This window comes from Cynoglossus semilaevis, chromosome 6, assembly GCF_000523025.1.
Source record: "Cynoglossus semilaevis isolate Cse_v1.0 chromosome 6, Cse_v1.0, whole genome shotgun sequence".
NCBI lineage: Eukaryota > Metazoa > Chordata > Actinopteri > Pleuronectiformes > Cynoglossidae > Cynoglossus > Cynoglossus semilaevis.
The window spans coordinates 14,092,778-14,113,630 of record NC_024312.1 but is presented as its reverse complement, the minus strand read 5'-3'; the positions used below and the strand labels follow the sequence as shown (position 1 = coordinate 14,113,630).

The window sequence follows — 20,853 nt, the reverse complement described above, 5'->3', positions numbered from 1 at the left end:
CAAAATCCCAGGTGATTTCCTTCATTAGTGAAGCTGAGTGGTGATGGAAGGGGAAGTCGTTTCTCTCCCGAGGAAACGGACTGATGTTACTGTAAAAGCAGCTGACCTTGTGGCTTGTGTCTGGGAGGAATGCACACAGAGGAGACAGAGAGGGAGATAAACAGGAGCGCACACAGTATAGAGGATCACCCTCCGGTACACACACACACACACACACACACATGCGTGCAAACACAAACACTCACACACGCTCACTCTCATTTTTCTGTCTCACTTACTCGCCCACTTACTTTGTCTCATATTATATCTCTCTCTCTCTCTCTCGCTCTCTCACAGTCACTCATTCCCTCCCTCTCTCTCTCTCTCTCTCCCCCTCCTTTTCTCTCCCTTGCCCTCTCTCTCAGTCACACTTCCTCTCTCTCCCTCAGCCGCTGTGCTTAGACAGATTGGGATTCACTGCCAAGAAGGACTCACGGGCGAGAAGAGTGTGTTTCTTATCTTCTCCTGTGTTTTTCTTGCTCTTCCGCCTGGCTTCCTTCTACATTTCTATCCCTGGTCCTGGGGAGGATGAGGAGGATCTATTCATGAGGAAGGCACGACAAAAGAAAACCAGAACAAGGAGCAACAGGGTGGTGAATTCCTCTTGAAGGAGTGAGCCAGAAGATCCCTTCTTTTTCCTCCAGACTCCTGTGATAAGGTGGGTGAGAAAAGGTGTTCACGGCTTAAAACAGACACGACTGCTGCTGTTGTTGTCTGACCCCGGAGGTTCTTTACTTTGTCCTACCTGACAACGCACTTCCTCGTCTTTTCCTGTCAATTACTGCATTAAAATAGTAATAATTAATAATAATAGTAAATATTTTTTGAACCAAAACAAAAATTCTTTACACTATTATCCGGACAAAGATTGATGCAGTAAGTCAGGGTCAGTCTGAGGTGAAGTTTCTGTGACACCACTGTCTTCTTCCTGGGGCTGCCATTATAAGTTAGTCAACCAATGACTTCACTAATACTACAATTAACCACTGTTGTTGTAATGAGTTTTTTAAAAAGTGTTTTTTTTAATTAGGCTTCAATATGAATGTAGAACCAACACGTGGTGTGTCAAATGTCCTGTTTTTAAACACCAACAGTTGACACTCACAGTCCTCACTATCTGATTGACCACCTATTAATATAACACTCAGTTACAGCCCAGGTTATTCCTCAAACACAGAGCTCACAGTTCACAGGTGGATCCTCTTCCTTAGAAGAGTAGCAGAGAGTGAGCAGCAGGAAGAGGCGAGGACGGCTCACGCTCATCACCGCTCCTCAGCCGTCACTCTACACAGGAGGCAATTAAGCTGGACTGGCAGCCGGCACTGCTGGTAACTTGGAAACAGGCGTGTGGGAGACGCATGGTGGCACATGATGTGATTCAGGAGACAGAGGAGCGGAGGAGAAAGGAGGTTTCCTTTGTGTATTCACACAAAAGCGAGCTCATGTGAGGAACGGGTGGGGAAAAAAATATAGAGAATACTTGCTCTCAGATTCGTGCCAGTAAAAAAGAAAAAGAGCCGCGGGCAGCACTCTGTGATCAGTAAATATCCTTTAAATGTGCAGCGGTGTGTCGGAGTGCGCAGGAAGTGTGTTTGCTCCCTCCTTAGTGTGTGCCCCATTGGGTAGTATTAGTCTGGGAGAAGCCCTTACATTTATTAGCCATAAGTAGAGGAAATTATTCACACCTAAATGCAGCCACTGAGAAGAATATCACATGAAAGTGTTAATAAAATATTCTGAAATACTGCGGACTTTGGACGAACCGTGGGCGAGTGGCGCTGTAGTTTACCTGATAAACAAGCTCCCTCAGGACTCCACCTTAGTTCAAGCTTTATTTATTTGTAGGATGTGGCAGTAAAAATTCTCCTGGAAACCAATAAAGGGCCATTCCTCTCACTATTTGTCACAAAGTCTTCTCGCCACCATTTCTCACCCTGGATTAGATATGTGTGCCTGGAGACGCTGGAGTTGGCCTCTGGCTCCTGGCAACAGTGGCCTCGGTTCGAAGGGTAAACACGGGTGGAGAGAGAGAATGGATATCATCCTGCACCGTGTATGTTATGACAGAGAGAAGTGATATATCAGGAAGCTCAGTCGGACTTTCCATTTATTTAATTGACAGTGGAACGATGGTCAGTGTTTACACAGAGAACTCTGCTGAAGGAACAGTGTTTGGTTTGGACTTCGTCACAAAACACATGGTCACTGAAGCGAATGGACATCAGTGAGGATGGACGGTCACTGGTGTCCATCAGAGTGTGCATGAGCTGAGTGTTGTCTTTTCTGTTACCTTGTCTGACACACACACACACACACGCCTCACAGAGAGAGTCCACCACTGACTCACACACTCTCCAGATTTAAAGGAGTCTTTGACTTTGAAAAGCTGTTTTTACACATTAGTGTGTGCAGACAGCATGTCAACTCAAAGCCCTCCAGGTACGCTATACATGCAAATACTCCCGTGCACGGAGACGCATAAAGACTACACTAACACTACCACCACGGGGGGTCGAGGAGGGAGAGGCGTCACGACCCACAGCTTGGCAAAAAACCCTCAAGGTGAAATTTGGAGCCTTTCAAATTCCGAACAGATAATAAAACTGGTGTATGAAATCCACAGAGGAGCTGGCAGCGACACACACAGACAATCTTTTGGCAGTGGAGGAGTTCTGCCGCCTCAGTTGTAAAAAAGAGTCAAAGACGCGGAGGTTGAATAAATACAGCTCTGGTTATCGTCATCTCGCGGGTGTTGGTTCTTATCACTTTCTGGATGAGGCTCAGCTATACCAGGGGGAATGTTCTCCTCAGCTACCATTAGAGCATCACTAATCCAGCTGTGTGTCTGCACGGATCAGAGTGCACACAGAGTAGGTTATTTAGGAGCAGGAACAAACACAGGAACTGTGCTGTCGGTGTCTATCTTTGATCATTTGGGAGAGACCCGAATGTTTTCCTGAGAATTTTTCTGGTTAATCACATGGAAGAAGAAGGGAATGGCTTTAAAAGAAAAGTTTGGATTTGGGCCTCCTGATTTTGAAACTCTACGTTCTGATCAGAATATCAATTTGATTAAAAAGATCTTGTACATCAGCACCCCAAAAACTGCTGTAAACAAATGTAATTACAAAAAAAACTGCTGCTTCTATTGAACAAAAAAAATAAATCGACAGTCCAATTCTCCACTTTGGCTCAAACTAAGAAAAAAAAAGATTATAATTAATATTATAATGAATTTGCCCTGCGCTGCCACCTTGCAAAAGCTCTGCGCCCCTGAAGGGGGACCCGCTGATCCGCTGAATTAAACCATTAACTAAAAACATATTTATTTAACAGATAAAATGCAAGACAATTTCCACTGTCGACCACAGAGGAATCACACATTTAAATACTGTGAAGAATCGTGGGCCATTTAAATTGACGGTTATCTTTACAATCCCATCGTCCAGTGTCAGGACAGGCTGTCTTTAAGTCCAGTAGAAAAAGTACACAGACCTGATGGTACAATGACATAAACAGAAGAATATCTTTCAGTATTCGTCTTTACTTTGCTGAAACCACACAAAACCCACACAGTTAGTTAACATTTGACAGCCACAGGTCCACTCTGGTCCACGCTAATCCTGACAAATGTTCTTTCATTGACCATAATCATGTCCAGCACACCAATACCTCTAATTAAAAGTACTAATATTACTGCTAATTCTTTGGATTGTATTTAATTTCCTAATCCTACAAAAGTCTTCACTGCTTCTCTCCCTCTCTGTGTTGTTCTTCACTGCTGTAAAGACCGGCGGGAGACAGCCAGCACTTTGTCCCATTAGTCTGTCAGGCCTAATAACAGCTGCACACTTCTCTGGGAAACCCAATGCATTCAGAATCTTCTGAGCTTTGCTGTCGCACCTCAAATGGTCAAAAAAAAACACAAACATGGCTGAAGTTTATTTAAAAATCCTCAATTAACCTATAAGCTGTGATACATTGACATTCACCGCCCGTTCGCGGTCGTGTTTGTGTGACGTGGCGAGCAGCTTTAACCAGCTCCTTCTTCAGTGCAGCTATTGGAACGTGAGGAACAAGCTGTAGGCTCTCAGGCAGCCTGAAAAGCCAGTGGCTGTTGTGAATGTTAATGTGTTGTTTGCTCTGCATGTATAAATATGTGGTCAACAAAAAAGGCAAGAAAAATTATATTGATTCATCTCTTTTCGGCCTTTGTTTACGGAGCCAAATGAACAGGTTCAATCATGCATGGATGATGGTTAACCGAGGGGAAAATCACAAGTCGAGAGAACGTTTACCTTAATGCACCCATTATGTCAAACTAGTTTCTCTGAAGTCATACAGCAAAACTGAGTTCTTCTCCCCATTGAAGTCGATTTTAAACATCTAATAAAGAGAGAAGAGTTAGTTTTTCGTTGTCCCACGGGTATTTTTGTGAAGATAAAACTCTCACCCTGTAGACACAGTTCTCATTATCTGTTGTGTCTTTATCTGATCCTGGACCAGAACAACAAAGTCATGTGACCTCTGTTTGACTCTGTTCATCCTACATTTGATCAATTGATACTATAACTATGTGGCTATAAATAATAACAAAACAACCCTAGGTTCACATTAGGTAAGGAATATATTTTTTCCACACATAAAAGCACTATCTATCAATCCATCCATCCATCCATCTGTTCATCCATCCATCCATCCATCCATCCATCCATCCATCGAGTTTATCTTGGACAGATTTTCTAACAGCACTAACATGGAAATCTGCTTTTGTTTTCAGTAGTCAGAGAGGTAAACAAGATTGCATAAGCTCTGTTCATTTTTCATAAATTGACTGTTTTGTAACCACTTTCCACACCATTTGATTCCAGCTGTGATAATATGGCATAAAAAAATAACACTTTCTTGCTTTCAGGTTTAATATCTGGAGTTTAAGCAGAAAATCAGAAAGACAAAACAACACTGTCAGCAGAGCAGTGACACAGATGTAATCATATGGAACAGTTAGAAGGTTTGTTTTAGAGGAAAGAACAGAAAAAAATAAGAAAAGTTGAAACTAAAAAAATTAATCTGCCTAACATTTTAAAAGTTTACAACTGAAAACCATGTATGCGTTATATCCCAGTCTGAATTTGAAAGAGTTTCAGTGAACAGACAGTTTCCTCTGTGCTTGACTGACTTCTACTGAAAAGAGAGTGACAGCTGAGATTTAGGAGGAGTGGACGAGGCGTTCAATACTGATGTCTGACACTGGTTGTTGATTACAGAGCCCGAGGTGTAGCAGAGCTTCTGTCACTTTGGCTCAGCCCCTCAGTGTGGAGGAAAAGCCTTTATCAACAGATAACGAGGCCATGTCAAAGTAAAAGCTTAAATGCAGCTACAGTGTCAACAAGCAGTAGAAATAAAACCTGAAGTAACATGGACATCCGTCCTCGGGATGAAAGGGTTCAAACATGCTCAATTCAAGATGACGATTACACCAGTGGGTGGTGTGTATATATTTTATCTCCATGATTATCCATGACCAATCATGATCGTACCTAATCATGATCCAGGTAGGTAGATGTAAACGTTTCTCGCCTGTTTTTATTTGTTACTAATCCAGAAGAGGGGTTTATATTTTCAGCATGTTGTTCAGGGCGTTTTATATTTGATTTGACTTCAGATTACCACACTGAGTCCTTGGCTGAGAGAATCTTGGATTGTTGAAGGTTACAAAACTAGAGCTGCAATCAGCAGAAAAGGGAAATGGAACGTGAAAATAATGTATGATTTGGAGACAGTTACTCTGTCTTTTGGAAGTGAAGCTGAGCTGAAGGTGGCAGAGTCACAGGGTTACATTATGATGATGGAGTGGAAGCCTGCAGTGTTCCCCTGGCCTTGGGTGAAACTGTGTGAATGTGAGCGTCTGTGTAGATGGAACTACTCATTTGTTTTTAAATAAATTAAATTGTTAGTTGAATCTTTTCATTTAGTATTTTTTATAAGAATTGAATAGCATTAATATAATATCTTTGGGAAACAATGATCTAGAGAGAAACCTTAACATGCACTTCAGCTTACAGATCTTTCAGTAAGATGCTTGCAATCAGTTCTAAACGTGCCGCAGCAGCGCTGGTCAATGTAACAGGCTGATGTTAGAAGATGGAGCTTCACCTGAGTGAAGATTCATGGGTGTAATGAGGAGCAGCATTAAGAGAGTATGTGAGACAGTACACAGAGTAAGATGGAAGGAACCTGATCTGCTGTTCTAACCCCGGAGGAGAACCGCCAGGTTTTGGAGATGAAAATTAAAGAAGAAGAATTTGATTACATCATAAAAAAGACCATTGTAAGACACATGGTAAAAGTCTTCAGCCTTATGCTTAAATGTTTTACCTTTATTGTGTAGCTTTGACAAAAGGTTTTTAGAATTGTATGCTAAAATGATTGTTGAAGAATGTGTTATAATTTTAATATATTTCTGTGAATATCTTTTGACTAGCGCTGTAGCTTTTGAAACAGTGACACTGGAGTCAGTGCAGGGAAGGCATCAGGCATCAGTGTGAATGGGTGTCATGTGTTTAAATGGACCACTGAACTTCTGTCTCATTACCCAGCTGCTGACTGCACACAGTGAAACGACACAAAGTCAGAAAAGTAATAAAACAGGGGTCGACTGTGGTGTGTGTGTGTGTGTGTGTGTGTGTGTGTGTGTGAGAGAGAGAGATCACCAGGTTTACCATGGAAAACTATCCAGTATTACTTAATTAGTCTGAAAACTATGATACATTTACTGCGACTAACTCCACTTTGATTCATCTATTTGACAGTGGTAAGCTGAACAATTAAAAACACTTCCACTATATAGACTGAAGCAGATTTCTATAAAGATGGGAAAAAACAACAACATGTGTTTCTTCCATTCCTGTGAGTATATCAGAGTTGTGTTCAACTAAACAGGCCCAGGATTTACCTCTAAGAAGTACATTTGGAGTAAATTGAAACTAGAAGGTTACATTGTTTTATTAGATATAGTTTCTGTGACGTTGCTGTTTGGTGGTGGGTTGTGGGTTATTCTAATAAAAAATACAGTATGTGCCGTGGCTTAAAAAAGGCTGGGAAACACTGTTATAATCCATGAGTCACTATGAGCTCAAACTGACTATATATATATTTTTCAGCGTGTAAAGTAAAGGCTTTAATCCCTCTCTGACATTATAACTAATAAATAAGATAGAATCTTTAATTCCATCGACATATTGTCTTTGAATAACAGCCGGTAACTATTACCTAAAAAAAAAAACACAGTAATCAGAAATTAGCTCAGTTTAGCAGAGCTCTGAAAGCATTTATCGACAAGTCCTGTTATCAGAGCTCGGAGCGGATCGTACTGGGAGCGTTTGAGGACATTTGAAGAGATTTGTAATTCTAAGAGATTTGCCAAACTCGCAAACCAGAATGAGTTCACTCTCTGTGGGTCAATACCAGGACAGCCGTTTTAATGATCATACCACTGTGTCCAGTCAACCAACACTTCCAGTAATGATAGTTGGACCAAACTTAGAATTGGTTCCAAGCCTTTTTTTAAAGTCTTTCTAATAAACTCTATAAACTGGCTGCCAAGGAACTATTAGCTGCTGGAAGTGAAGCAGTTTGGCGCGTTATCTGCCCTCATCAGAGTTTGTGTTTGCAGTACAGGAGCAGATTCAGTCTGTGACCTCTGTGACCTTGAGGTGTATGACAACTCTCCAGATTTCTATAATGTGTCTGCTGCTGCTATTCTTAGGGTAAAGATGCCTGTGGTTTTGTCTGGGGGTGTGAAACCTCTTAGGACACAGTTGTAGGATAAAGTCACTGCTATCACTGACACTACAGGTCACAGAGGAGCAGAGTCATGTTCTACCCCACGTCAGAACCACGTAGTACGTTCTGGATATATGACAGGGTAATCAGTGAATATCACACAACATTTGAATTGTTTACTTCACATTTTCTCCTATTACACAAATGCTCTTGGTACTGGTCATTTACTTGAACCCCCCACTCATTTGCGTAAATTTAGACCATCTAAGAGACTTGAACCCCCCACTCATTTGCGTAAATCTAGACCATCTAAGAGATAGTGCATGCTCTTCAGTAAGCAGTTTTCAGTCATTTAATATTAATGTATTTTATTAGAGAAAGAGGTTTCCACTCTTACATTTGATGTGACGTGACGCTCTGTGAGATGTCGTCTTCACTATCACTGTCCATAGTTGTTATTTCATTTTCCTTCACTTTTCTTTTTCCCACTAGGTTGTTTGTCTGTGGTAGCTGCTATTTTAAACTTGGGGTCATGCTGAAGATGGCAGGGAACATTTCTTAGGGAAGCCAGCCAAGCCCAGAGCACGACGTTAGAGCGAATCCAAACAAACACTTTCTGCTTGTGTCTGGGAGACACTGTCACATCAGTTTGCATAAAATACCCCGAGTCGCTCAAGGACTGTCTTCAGATCGTCCTTAGTCAAAAACAGCTCAGTTCTTTACATTCTTAGTAAGAAAAAAAAAATGGATTGGAAGCTGAAATGCTGACAGGACACAGTCTTTAACAGTCACGGCCAGTCAAAACATATAACACGGCATCAGTGCAACTAGAATTGTTTAATGACAGAAACATAGATGTAGATGAAGTCTACAAAAAGACTTAAAAATAAAACTTCTAACAGACTAAAGGAATACTAGATCTTTGTCGTTTGTGCGTCCTCCAATAAGACATTAACTTAAACCACAGTAGCCGAACGGATTTGACAGAATAATGAGGTCTTTTTCCTCATATGATACTTAACAAATATTTTATTTTATTTATTTCCTAGCACACTCCTTTTGGGTATTACGGTCAATAAATGGCCACTCAACTTTTCACGATAGCCGTGGTTAGCAAAGTGGGGGGCGGGTCACCACTCAGAGGCGTGGAGCTACTCCAGAGGGAGCACAGCAAGGCAAATTAAATTACATTTTTTAATATGTTTTTATCAGTACTAAAGTGGGATATTTGTACTAAATTGTAATCATAACTGCACTGTTTTAAGCGACCTGAAGAACCACTGCACTTTATGTTGTTTTTATCTAGCATCTGGCAATGACATGGTTCAGACAGGCTGCCATGAAGATCAACAGATCTAAGCAGTGAACCCACAGAGTAACACACCATTACATCATGAAGTGAAACGTTAGATAGGACTTCAGAGGCCAATTCTATTAAATAAAATAGCATAAAACAATCTTTCTTCTCTAAAGCTGCTCATCTAGGTAAATTATTTATAATGTGAGTCTCAAATACAGTTTAACTGTCTAAAATATTCACTTCCACATTTTGTAAAAAAGTCTAAAAGTAAAAAAAAAAAGTCATCCTTTCCGTTAAAACCATATTTCCAACTTGCCGAGCCTGAACAGACAGGTACATGTGTTTGTGTTTTGTCAGCAGTGAGGCTCCAAATTGGTGATGAATTTTGGTTGTGTGAAAAATTGATGGGACAGCACAATGGTTTCCATCAAAATGACAGCTCTCAGCAGGCACAAACCCCGAGAGTCTGCAGCCGATCAGCTTTGATTACAGCTCCCCTCTCATCTCCTGCTTTTGTTAATCTAACAAACCAACACGAAGCTCGCAGCAGAAACAGACCACCCATACACAGAGGTGCCTGAGCTGCACAATAGCTCGGTCCCTTCTGCTGCCATAGTAGCCAAACGCTCCACAACAAACTCTATGGCAACCCAGCAGTGTTGTTCTTCCTCGGCTTTTTATAGACCGACTGTACTCACTGCATTCATCGCATTGTGTAAACTAATTATTGAATGTTACACACTCACTGTCCTGTCCTCGGTGACGTCAAACACTCAGGCACTACCAAGACACTGGACCAGAATACGCTGCCGCTCCCGTGAGGGCGTCGCTTTTTCATTTGATCTGAAAGATTGATGTCAGCAACTGATCATGAATAAAGGTAACTCTGTAGACCAGATTTATCGTGAACTCTACAGCTCACAGAGATGCAGTAAAAATGATCTAGCAGGTATTTTATCACTTGGGAAGATGGCCAGAGGTCGACACTGATTCTCAGAGAGCACAGAGCAGAACTGAAGCAGATTTGAATCCATAAGTTTACAGTCTGTTCAAGCAGATTTTGACAGAGCGATGGTGGATGGATGGGTACAGTGTGTGACCCAGGAGGTTGTAGGTTGGATCCCAGCTGTGTGTGGAGGACATTTACCCCCTGACTTTGTCAGTATGCCCCCGTGTGCCTGAAGCCTCCGAGGGCTGGTCACAAACTCTGATAAATAACGAGGGTTGACTTTCTCACAGTAGGTGGGAATGAAAAGTTATTTTTCAAAATGTTAACCATCTGGAGAAATAGTTTCAGTTAATGCTAGAACCAGACCAGTCATTTGTCACTGGTAGACTGGGATTCTATTGATTATTATTACATTATTACATTTAAATACGTATCTTCTCTCAGGTTATGATTTCAGGCATGGCTTGTGGAAAAATTGATTGTGAAAGTCTGAGGAGACAGGGAGTATTTCTTCCTTTTGTCAAAATGCTGGAGTAAAGTATATTTTTTGAAAGCTTTGCTAAAGACTTTTTGGCCATTTTTTTTTCTCATTTTCATACCTGTTGTAGCAGTCTTGCTTCACTGGCTCAAAGTTGCTGTCCTGGCATAAAACAAATTACTTTCTGTGCGTGAGTGAAAGGGACGTGTTTGGGCGACAGGAGATCAAATATTACACTAGCGACAAATTCAGAGAAAGTCTTCAGGAGTTTAATCAGCGTTGTGTGAACTTATTTGACATTGGCCCGAGTGTGAGTGACATTCGTTTATATTTAAAAGTTGAACACAGGATTGTCGCTACAGGAATAGGTGATTCGATAGAGAAAAACAATCAGTCAAGTTGTCACTTAACCAATGAGATCATTGTGTTGAGATGGTTTAGGTTTTTGAATGTTGTCAGTCATTGTGTTGAGATGGTTTAGGTTTTTCAATGTTGGGAAAATTAAAAAATAAAAAAAAATAAAAACAAAAAATAAAAATAAAAACCCTTTAGGCTTATCACACCAACTGATGTGTGATAGGATTCATGTGTTGGTGCTGGACAGGAAGGAAATTGAAGTGATCATATTTTCTACCTTTATTGCTGAGGCTGAGTCAGACTGAGAGCTAGGCTCTGGTCACGTGACACCCGCAGTATTACCTCTGAAACACAATGTACCTCACAGCCAGCCATTAGTCATCTTATATTGCCTCAGGTTGCCACTCTGTACACAGAGACAGTGGTGCCACACACACTTCAGACCTCTGTGCCAGTGATGATCATCATATTACAACTGTGAGTCTCCCAACATGGGCTCAAATCCTAATGGAGCACAGTGGGGCCTTTGAGTGAAGCTGTAATGTCGTCAAAGGAGAATGGAACACAATTTATTACGGTGCCAGTCACAGGAAGCTCATTTCAGCAGAACACTGTTTTCAGGATTTGGATGCGAGCCCATCAACAGATCACACATTAGATCCAGTCGTTTAGTTAGTGTGCAGCTATGCCTCGTGGGAAATGGGAGACTCATCTCTAAACTGAACTTCACTCTGGAAGCTCCTTGATTTATCTGATTGATAAGACACATTCCCATGGATTAAAGATGAGAGAGCTAAGCAAAATGGAGTGTGTTTGTTGCTAACAGTCAACAGTCCACAAGAAGAGAATCAACAACAAGAGTCTGGAGTATAAAGGAAAGGGAACCCTGAGGACCAAACCTCTGATGATCACTTTAAAGCCCTTGACAGAATGTGGATTGCAGTGACTATCAACTGGTGGCTCGCAAGCTGAATCTGGCTTGCCAAACCGCCCAATCCGGCCCACAACTGGATTTAGTTCAAATTATAGGGTTAGACAAAAAAATGTTTATCATTTCATTTGTTTTGAGCGTTCGGTCCTCTAGATGTTACTCTAAGAATTTTGGCCCTCTGACAGATATAGTTGGTTGTTTTGGGGGGTTTAGGTTACAAAAATCAAACAGCTGATCATCAAATAAACAAACAGAATCAAACAGCTGATCATCAAATAAACATGTCGCAAAAAACATTTACTCACTCTGCGTGAAACTTGTTTAGTTGAAACTTTACTGGCAGAAATTGAAGAAAGATGCAACTTCAATAGTCTTTCTTGTTTTAGTTTTATAGCAGTGTGCAACAGATGACTTAATTGTTCTGCCTGTCACTGTCACATTGGCAAACAAAGACACTTTATTTACAGTAAATGAATTATACTTTTCAAGCCAATTAAGTGCGACGGGATAATTTTCCACACCACAGCTAACGTCACACTAATGTGCTGCGACATAGTGGTTTACAAATCACTAATAGACAGTTGATACACATGCTGTTATTTACACCCACTGTGGGACATTTCGTTTCAAAGTACCTTAAGCTTAAATTACCATCTCATGCCCAGAGTTAATGGAGGCTTCAGCTTCAGACCAGGCCTTTCAGCCTCACTGAGCTGTGTGAATCATTTGATAGCCCTGAGTATCTTTATTTAACAAATATATTTCCTACAATCTAATTGGATGAATGTAAATGGCATAATTGAGCTGTTTTTAAAGCAGTTTTTAACCTAACAGTTTATTGTTAAAAGTGAAAGTATGAAGTTTTGTTTTTTTATTGTGTACTACTGGAGGACCTTTATTAAAAGCTAGCTGCTGAGTGTGGGTTTCTTCTTTAAAGGCCTGAAAGCTTCTAAGATAAAAAGATATAGAAGGGGAAAAATAAATAAGGACTATAGAGAAAAAAACATGTAGTCTTTGAAGTTAATGCCTGAGCAAAAATAAGGCTGTGACAAGAATATTCATAAGCCTATCACTGTTCTTAATCTCCAAATAACCCAAAATCTCTCACTGCTCTTTCCTTCATCAAAGCGATGACAGATTTGGGTCTCCTGCTGCGTTGTGGTACAAAGTCTGTTTCATGGTACTGCAGTAATTGGTCACTCAGTATTTCTCTGCTCTCATGTCTAACAACAGTGAGGAAACTTGCAGGCGAATAAAGCAGCTCAGTTTACTTCTGTCTCCGAGGGAAGTGTAGAAGCTCTTTCATAGATCTGACATTATTACAGTATGGTAGCACTGGGCTATTGTTGGATTTATGTATGTTTTAAGGTTAATATCAGTCACATAACTAGACCCTCCCTCTGTCGTACACAGTCAGGCACCACGTTCCGTTTTCATTCCCAAGGAACTAAACACTGTACTGTGCTCTGTGCGTCCATCTGAATGCATGACTGTGTGTTTACAATACATGTTCTGCTTCACTGGCATCAGGCCCATTACATAAACCCTCACACTTCGTCTTTGCAAACAGCTCCAACACTGTGACTACGTAAACCTCGGCCTTTTGTAGCGTTCGCAGCACAGAAACCGACGATGTTCCTTCATGTGAAAATAATGTATATAACCCTTGGTAGAGCACTGCAGCTTCTCTATTGAAATGGGAAAATGGGATTCCCTCATCACACCGCTCACATTGTCATGTGATGATACACTGAAACCCTCAACAGAAGTAAAAAGAGCAGAGGAAGAAAAAGAAAACCGACAAACATAAAATGCCACTCTAACAAGTCTCCGGGGAACTCAGCTTCCTGGCGTTCTAAAGAGGGAACAGATTGTCTGATCTAAAATGTTTTTTTAAAAAGACTCCAGCAGAAACAGCCTGCTGTGCTCCATATACGTGTTCTGACCATGAGATCCAGTTTATCTGGAACCAGAGTTTATCGTTGGTTTGGTCAGGTGGTACCATCAACCTGTGCTGTTACTTAGGAAACATGTCTACGATCAAGAACCAAGACATGTGGCATTCTCTATTTTCTTTGCACATGAACTTGTTTCTTTCCAAAATCTGTTGGTGGAAAAGATATATCAATGGTATGGGTTTTAGAGATTACAGAACAGGTAATGCACATAAGTGACAAGGGGAAAAGATTTGAATACTATGCTTTGGGCTTCCTTTTTTTTAGTCACTATTTCCTGTAACTTAGCTGCAAAACTTGTAAAAAGTAATTTGCGAGGGTACTGCCATCCCTTTAGGTTTGTCATAAACACAGCTCAATATATGTCTGACTAATCTATACAGTACATGACGGGTTAGCGCGGTTAAATATAAATATAAATTAAATATAATCCAGACATTGGCGAGGACTGACTGTTTTAAAGACTGGTCACATAGAACAGGACAGTCATTGTCACTGTTTCGTCTGATTTGCTCTGATTGAGCTGCTTTAACTGTGTATAAAGTTAAATAGAACAAATAGAACCCAAGACCCAGGAAATCATTTCTTGCACGGTTAAAGGCACTACAGAAATATGACGCATTTTTATTAATTTCAGCAGAAAAACTCACACTTTGCTTTGATACGATACGGATTTTCAAGGAAGAAACACAAAGGACAAATCAGCTGTTAAGAAGGTCAGCAGTTAGACAGATGTCAGCCATTATTTGATCCTTCTGAACTGAACCGCCGGCCTTTTACATCACTGGGTTTTGCTTTTTGAATTCAAACTCCGCTCTGCTGTCAGGTCTTCAATAATTCAGGGCTTCAACTGTTCTTTTTTACTTGTTATGCTGTTTACGCTCAGACTGTTCTTGCAGAGACATGCAGTAGCTGTGGGCTTATTTCTGAAAGGCAACTTTTCGCTGAAGTGGAAGTCAGTATGTAAGGATTCTGTTGAAAGGATCCAGTTTGACCAATTAGACAAACCTCTGTCATCTGCAGTGTTGGATGCTGGGACAAGTTCAAGCTCATTTTGGTTCCAGTTTTTTCTACATACTTTTTACCTACACACAATAAAAGTGAGAACAAAACGGGAACAGGAAAGGATTATGTGCAAAACTGAAACAAGAAAAAGCTAGATGTTTTATTTACAGTATATTTTTTAAATGGAAATGGGATACAGTTTATCCCTCGAGCGATGAGCACACACAGCCAACTACATTTGCTCTCAAGACATCACTTGCTAACTTGGCACAGGGCTGACACAGAAAATTCAGTGGTGCAGTTTTAAAAATGACTGTCAACAAAAAGTGATTCTTTATTCGATCAAAGCAGGGCTGAAAACAAAATGTATGAAAATCGAATCAGACGACCTGTGATCATGAGCGGAATCTTATAAACTCGCCACATCGTCTGTCGCATTTCAGCAAAAAGGATGTTAACAAATCAGTGAACTTTATTTTCCACAATTTATTTCATGACATTTAAGAGGAAGCCAAGCTCCGCATCCACGTAATAAAACCGCCTCTGTGATAGAAGACCAACACCGACACCTGAACGTTACCATAAACATCACACACATCAGGAACAGAATCTGTTTATGCTCAAATTTCCTCTCATCTAGTTTGGATAATTAGGTAGAGAAAATGCCAAGGAGCTCCAGGAACATTATCCGTTTACTAAATTACTCTGGCAACGATTGCCCTGAATTATGTATACAGCAGTCGCCACCAACACAGAATATCCAGACTAAATCTGCCAAACAACAGAAACAAGCGTGGCTAAGCAAAATGTGCCGCCACCTCATTAATCTCACCTAGTGTGAGAGGATCGCTGGCTGTAATCACACAGTGACGCTCAAGTGCAAGAAGAATACACGAGGTTCCCGAAAAAGTGCAGTATTTATCAGGTCTTCAATTAAAAGTTGCTGCACTTTGCTGCAAGAGCAAAACTGACAACATGCATTTATAATTTATTGTTTTTTAAAAGCATTTAAAAAAACATTTTAAGGTGATACAAACGCTGGTAACAGAGTTTAAAATTCTCATTTCAAAGAAGTTTGGAAGAGTTGCTCATCACAAACTTTAATTTGAGTTTTTTCAGTAATCTACCAAGTCTAATCTCACTTCTACAAATGCAATCCTGTCTTCTGTCTTTTGTTTGGTTCTCATCAGGGGTTCTGACTCCCAGAGGCAGCAGCCATGTGACTGGAGCCATGAGGCAGAAGAGGATGACCACACCCAGCTAAATCTACACAAACTCCCCCAACCCCTCTCTTCCTCCCTGCTGCTCCAGCCCTCCTTCCCACATGAGGACAAGAAGATGACTATCACCAGCCGGCAGCCCTTCAATGTCCTGACTGTTATTTTCCTCCTGCTGTTCGCTGCAGGTTCGTACTTTCTTATCAGTTGATCAGTCTGCACTGGGGTATTAAAAAAACAAACTTTTCACCAAAAAATCTCGTATGTTTCTGGATCACTTTTACAGCCACTTTGTTTCTGAGCTACTTTTTAATTTTCACCTTTAACCTTATCTTTAACTATCTGGCTATAATTTACTTTTTGTTCACATTTTTTTGTCAGCGACAGATAAATAATGTGGTACACAGGGCTGTGTTGCACTTAAAACAAGCTTGCTTTAAATAGTAAAATACCACAACATGACTATCCTATCACTGGAGATGTGTACTAATAAAATGTGTAGTATTACTACAGTACTTAATACTTCATTAACTGCACACATGGTTTTTTTCTTGAATTTATTTCAGGGGCAAATTGAAAACAAACATCTTTTAGGAGTTGGCTGAACAGGAAAAACATTAAGGGACCGACAACCAGTTACTGCTAAACAAAAATTCCTGCAAAGCTCTGAACCTTTAAATGATGCCACGCTGCAATTAGCTGTGATTACACCCTTTAACACATAAAAAGACTCTTTCAGATAACACAAACCATAACTGTATCTAATGTGAAAATAAAAATATATTGCAAAACAAACAAGTAAGCTGAGGATACATTTTTGTTTGTTTGCTTTTTATTTTATTTAATAAAAAAATGATTGTGCCTGGAAGTAAATGAATGAAACTGGAACACTTTCAGACACAGATGCTGTTAACTGAACCCTAAATTTCAAGGCGCGTTAATTAAATTCAAGACGTCATTGAAATTGCAGTTGGCATCAAGTTTCCGGCGTCAGCCGCTGGTTATTTGGGAATTCACTACAGTTAATTGTCCACAGTAGCAGCTCTATATACAGTTGGATGTCCCATTTAAAAATGGACGTGTGTGTAAAGGGTAAAAACACAATAATAAACAAAGGGATTATGCCTTGTACCCTTGAAAAGTAAGGTGTGTTCCACTATAACCACAGCACTGATCCACAGAGGAATAGTTTTGTTTCTAAAAAGTCCTGATTATTCAGTTCGTACCACATATAAAACAGAGACTATTAAGTTGTCGTCATTGAACAACTTCACGAATCACTGGTGACATTAAAGGCCTGTGGTTTTACAGCCTGTTCACTCACCGGTGACTGCAGGTTGTACGCTCATTAAAAATCAGGATTAATATGGTGATTACAGATGGGCCGACATCGAGATCTAACATGGATCCAACAGACTGCTTACACATCACTGTACCTGATGGTTCATAAATCTGTTGAACATTCTGGGTTTTTTTTTATTTCACTTCCAAACCTGCAGTTCTCTCTGCTCATTACCGGGTGTGTGAACCCTACTCCGACCACAAGGGCCGTTACCACTTTGGCTTTCACTGCCCACGCCTCTCGGACAACAAGACCTACATGTTCTGCTGTCATCACAACAACACGGCTTTCAAGTACTGCTGCAACGAGACTGAGTTCCAGGCTGTCATGCAGATCAACCTCACCACCACCTCAGACGGATACACACACAAGTGAGTTACAACCACTCTCTCAAATACTGACGCGCAGAAATGAGGCACCAAAAATTCACTGCAGTCGGATCACAGTCACTGCGTTTCCTCCACCTAGGAACTCGAAGTGAATTTCAGGGAAGTTTTCATCTATTTTTTAATTTGAGTTAAGTCAACTTCACTGAATGTAGCTCAAGCCGTCGCAGGGCTTTGATCCATGATCAAAAGTGAAAAAGAGTTGTTTAATTAATCTGCTTCCTTGATAACAGGCTTTGAAATAATTTAAAAAAACCTCAAGAGCTAAATTATCGTTGACATCTAGTCACAGGCCAGACGTGAGGAGTTTGGAGGTTAGAAGTGGGCTGGTGAAAAAGGGCTGGAGGTTCAAAACCACTGGTTTATAGAAAAAAATTATATTGTCATAGAAACATGTAAAAAAATTTTTTTAATGTTTAAGTGTGATTATCGCTGCGAAAAAGAAACTACATTTAAATGATGTGCGTGGAGATTGACTACTGTTTGTTACTGCCCTCTAAAGGAAGTGGGAGGAGCTTCAGGCTTTTGTTACCAAGGTGCAACATGTGCAGCATATTTAATGATAAGTGTTCTATATAACACTTTCTCACCTTTATCAGGCTAATTCACACATGTTTGCATATTTAATGGAGTATTTTCTCAGGAATGGTTTGTACGTTCAAAAGTGAAAAAAAAAACAGAAATGAGCAGATGTAAAACACAGCTATGGTGTGAAGTCACGAAAAGAAAATTAAATGCACTTCACAGTACTAGTGTGTCTGACACTAAATTGCACGTTTTGACAGTGCAATGAAGTCACATGTTAAACGACCTTTGACCAGATCTGAGTAAAGCTTTTAACAGAACATTCATCTAAAAAAAAAAGAAGAAAAAATCACAGAGAAAAAAAAACATCTTTTTTTTCTAATGCACCAAAAGCCATATTTTTCGAACTGCACTGCGTCTAGTCATGGCATTTTAACCTGGTGTCAGAAGGCTCTGACTGCTTGTGCTTTTTGATCTCTGATTTTTTGGAAGACAGACTTCAAGTGTGACACGTACCGTCAAGTCAAGTGAGTTTATGTAATTATTAGGCCATACCAGTAAATGGTAAATGTTTGTTCCTGCCACACGAACAGCAAACATTCACAGCTGCCAGCTCCATCTTGGCTGCTGAGAGTCGAGGTTGAAGCTTTAAGGTGTCTGGCTGGTGGCTTACACGGACTGAGGAGTGTTAGTCGTTTCATTTCCCAGATTACACTTCAAAAGTGGCGTCCGTCTGTCTGTCCGTCTGTCTGTCTGTCTGTCTGTCTGCAGTAATTACACAGCTCTGGTTGGTGTGTGGATCTACGGCTTCTTTGTCATGGTGCTGCTGGCGCTGGACTTTCTCTACTACTCAGCCATAAACTATGAGTTGTGTCGGGTCTACCTGGAGAAGTGGGGTCTCGGAGGACGCTGGCTGAAGAAAGCTCGGAGTCAGTGGCACCAATCCATGGCAGAGGAAAGTGAAGCCCAGGCCCAGGTCCAACCCATGGTCTCCAGCCACTATCAGCCCCGACACAGCCTCAGAGAGGAGAGCCACAGCCCCACACTCCTGCCCTACAACACATCCACTGCCTGGTGAGTTGCAATCTGATCTTTGCCAAACTCTGGTTTGCTGCCGCTGCGCGAAACTGCGATAAAAGAGATTCATTTTTTTAGGATTTTGAATATTTAGTAGTGTTTCCCAGAAATCCCTAAAGTCAGTTATTGAATTTATGGTCACAGTTAAGGATGGGAAAGAAACCCTAAAACCAAACCTAAAGACGTCTGTAGCTTACCTTTATGCATAATACAGTGTGAGTGAGCTCTTTGTGAGCAGACCATGTTTAGCCACCATCATATGAGCTCAAGACTAGAACTAAGGTATAGTCTTGAGCTCATGCGATAACTTTTTTAACCAAGAACAGTGGTCCCACCAAAGCTTCCATAAGACTGTATTACCCTTTCCCGCACAATCATATGCACAGCAGAGTTGTAAAATGGCAACGTGGAGCGAGAGAGTGTCGGACAGACAAGGGGAGATGCTGAGAGATGATACGATGTGTGAACCAGTCAGCACGAGGAACAGAAGAGCATGCTCAGTCAGCCAACAGAACACCGAGTACGCATAGTATTAGCCAATAATATGCCGTGTACGATCTCGTCGAGGTAAACAAAGCTACCAGCGATCATTCGCAAATGTGTTTATCTCAAGTTTAAAAAAATGTCATACGTATAATTATTTTAGAATTATCTGCAACGAACTGAGGGAGTGAAAGGAGAACTGAGATAAAGAGAGGAAAACTGTATAACACTTTGAATTAAAGTTAGTTAGCCGGCAAACAGAGCACTATTTAAAAGTTAACTTCATACTTCTGCATCTTCTGCATTTTATTAAATATGAAAATTGAATGTGTAGACGTTGACATTCACACATTTATAACAGCTGGAGATAATATTTAAACAAAGTTTCTCTCTAATGCTTCCTCACTCACTCGTCTTAATACAAGTTTGTGTTTACTTCTATATAAAAGATAACGTTTCTACACATAAAACTATGAATTATCGTAATTATTTATAATAATATTAACTCATTTTGTTATTATAACCTAATTCAGCAGCATTAACTAATGTTTACTGTTGACAAACTAGTGATTTTAATAACTGTTCTTTTTTTAACAACCCATAAAAAGGTCATTAAATTACTATGATTCAATTCATAGAAACTTTTCTCATTTCAATTATTAAAGACTCCTGTTTTATTTATATTTTAATAGCCATTCATCTTTCTGAAAGTCATTTTCTGCAAACGAGCCTCTCATCTCAAAATAGCTGGACCGACTCCACATTAACCTTCCTCGTAAGGAGAGTTTCTCCTGGATTTAAGTCTGACTGGCTCATTAGAGAGCTGCCATCATTAATGATTAGTAAAAGAACAAAATAATGAGGAAGCTTCGCTGTCTGCCAGAAGTCCCTAACCCGTATTTAACTTGAACGACTCGGCTCAAGAGTCAGATTACGGATCATTCGTGGGCTGTCTGTTGAAAAAACACCATCTGCCTACGCTTCAGGTTTAGGTGTTTATCACCTCGGAGACTCGTCTCAGGTG

General features: G+C 40.4%; 1 protein-coding gene and 1 long non-coding RNA gene across 3 annotated transcripts in view; one reads left to right on the top strand and one right to left on the bottom strand.

The window, feature by feature from the left end:
• Positions 1-20,853, bottom strand: part of LOC112487125 (uncharacterized) — a 46,303-nt gene that overhangs the window by 15,318 nt on the left and 10,132 nt on the right. The window lies entirely within an intron of this gene.
• Positions 412-20,853, top strand: part of shisal1b (shisa like 1b) — a 27,333-nt gene continuing 6,891 nt past the window's right edge. The window contains exons 1-4 of one of the 2 annotated variants that reach the window (XM_008312254.3): positions 412-697; positions 15,990-16,204; positions 17,516-17,729; positions 19,041-19,347. In XM_008312254.3, the coding sequence (XP_008310476.1) occupies positions 16,138-16,204; positions 17,516-17,729; positions 19,041-19,347 (588 nt within the window). In that variant the 5' untranslated portion in view covers positions 412-697; positions 15,990-16,137. Of the gene's footprint in view, positions 698-15,989; positions 16,205-17,515; positions 17,730-19,040; positions 19,348-20,853 lie in introns of those variants that run through there. The other variant, XM_017033391.2, reaches the window with a different exon arrangement.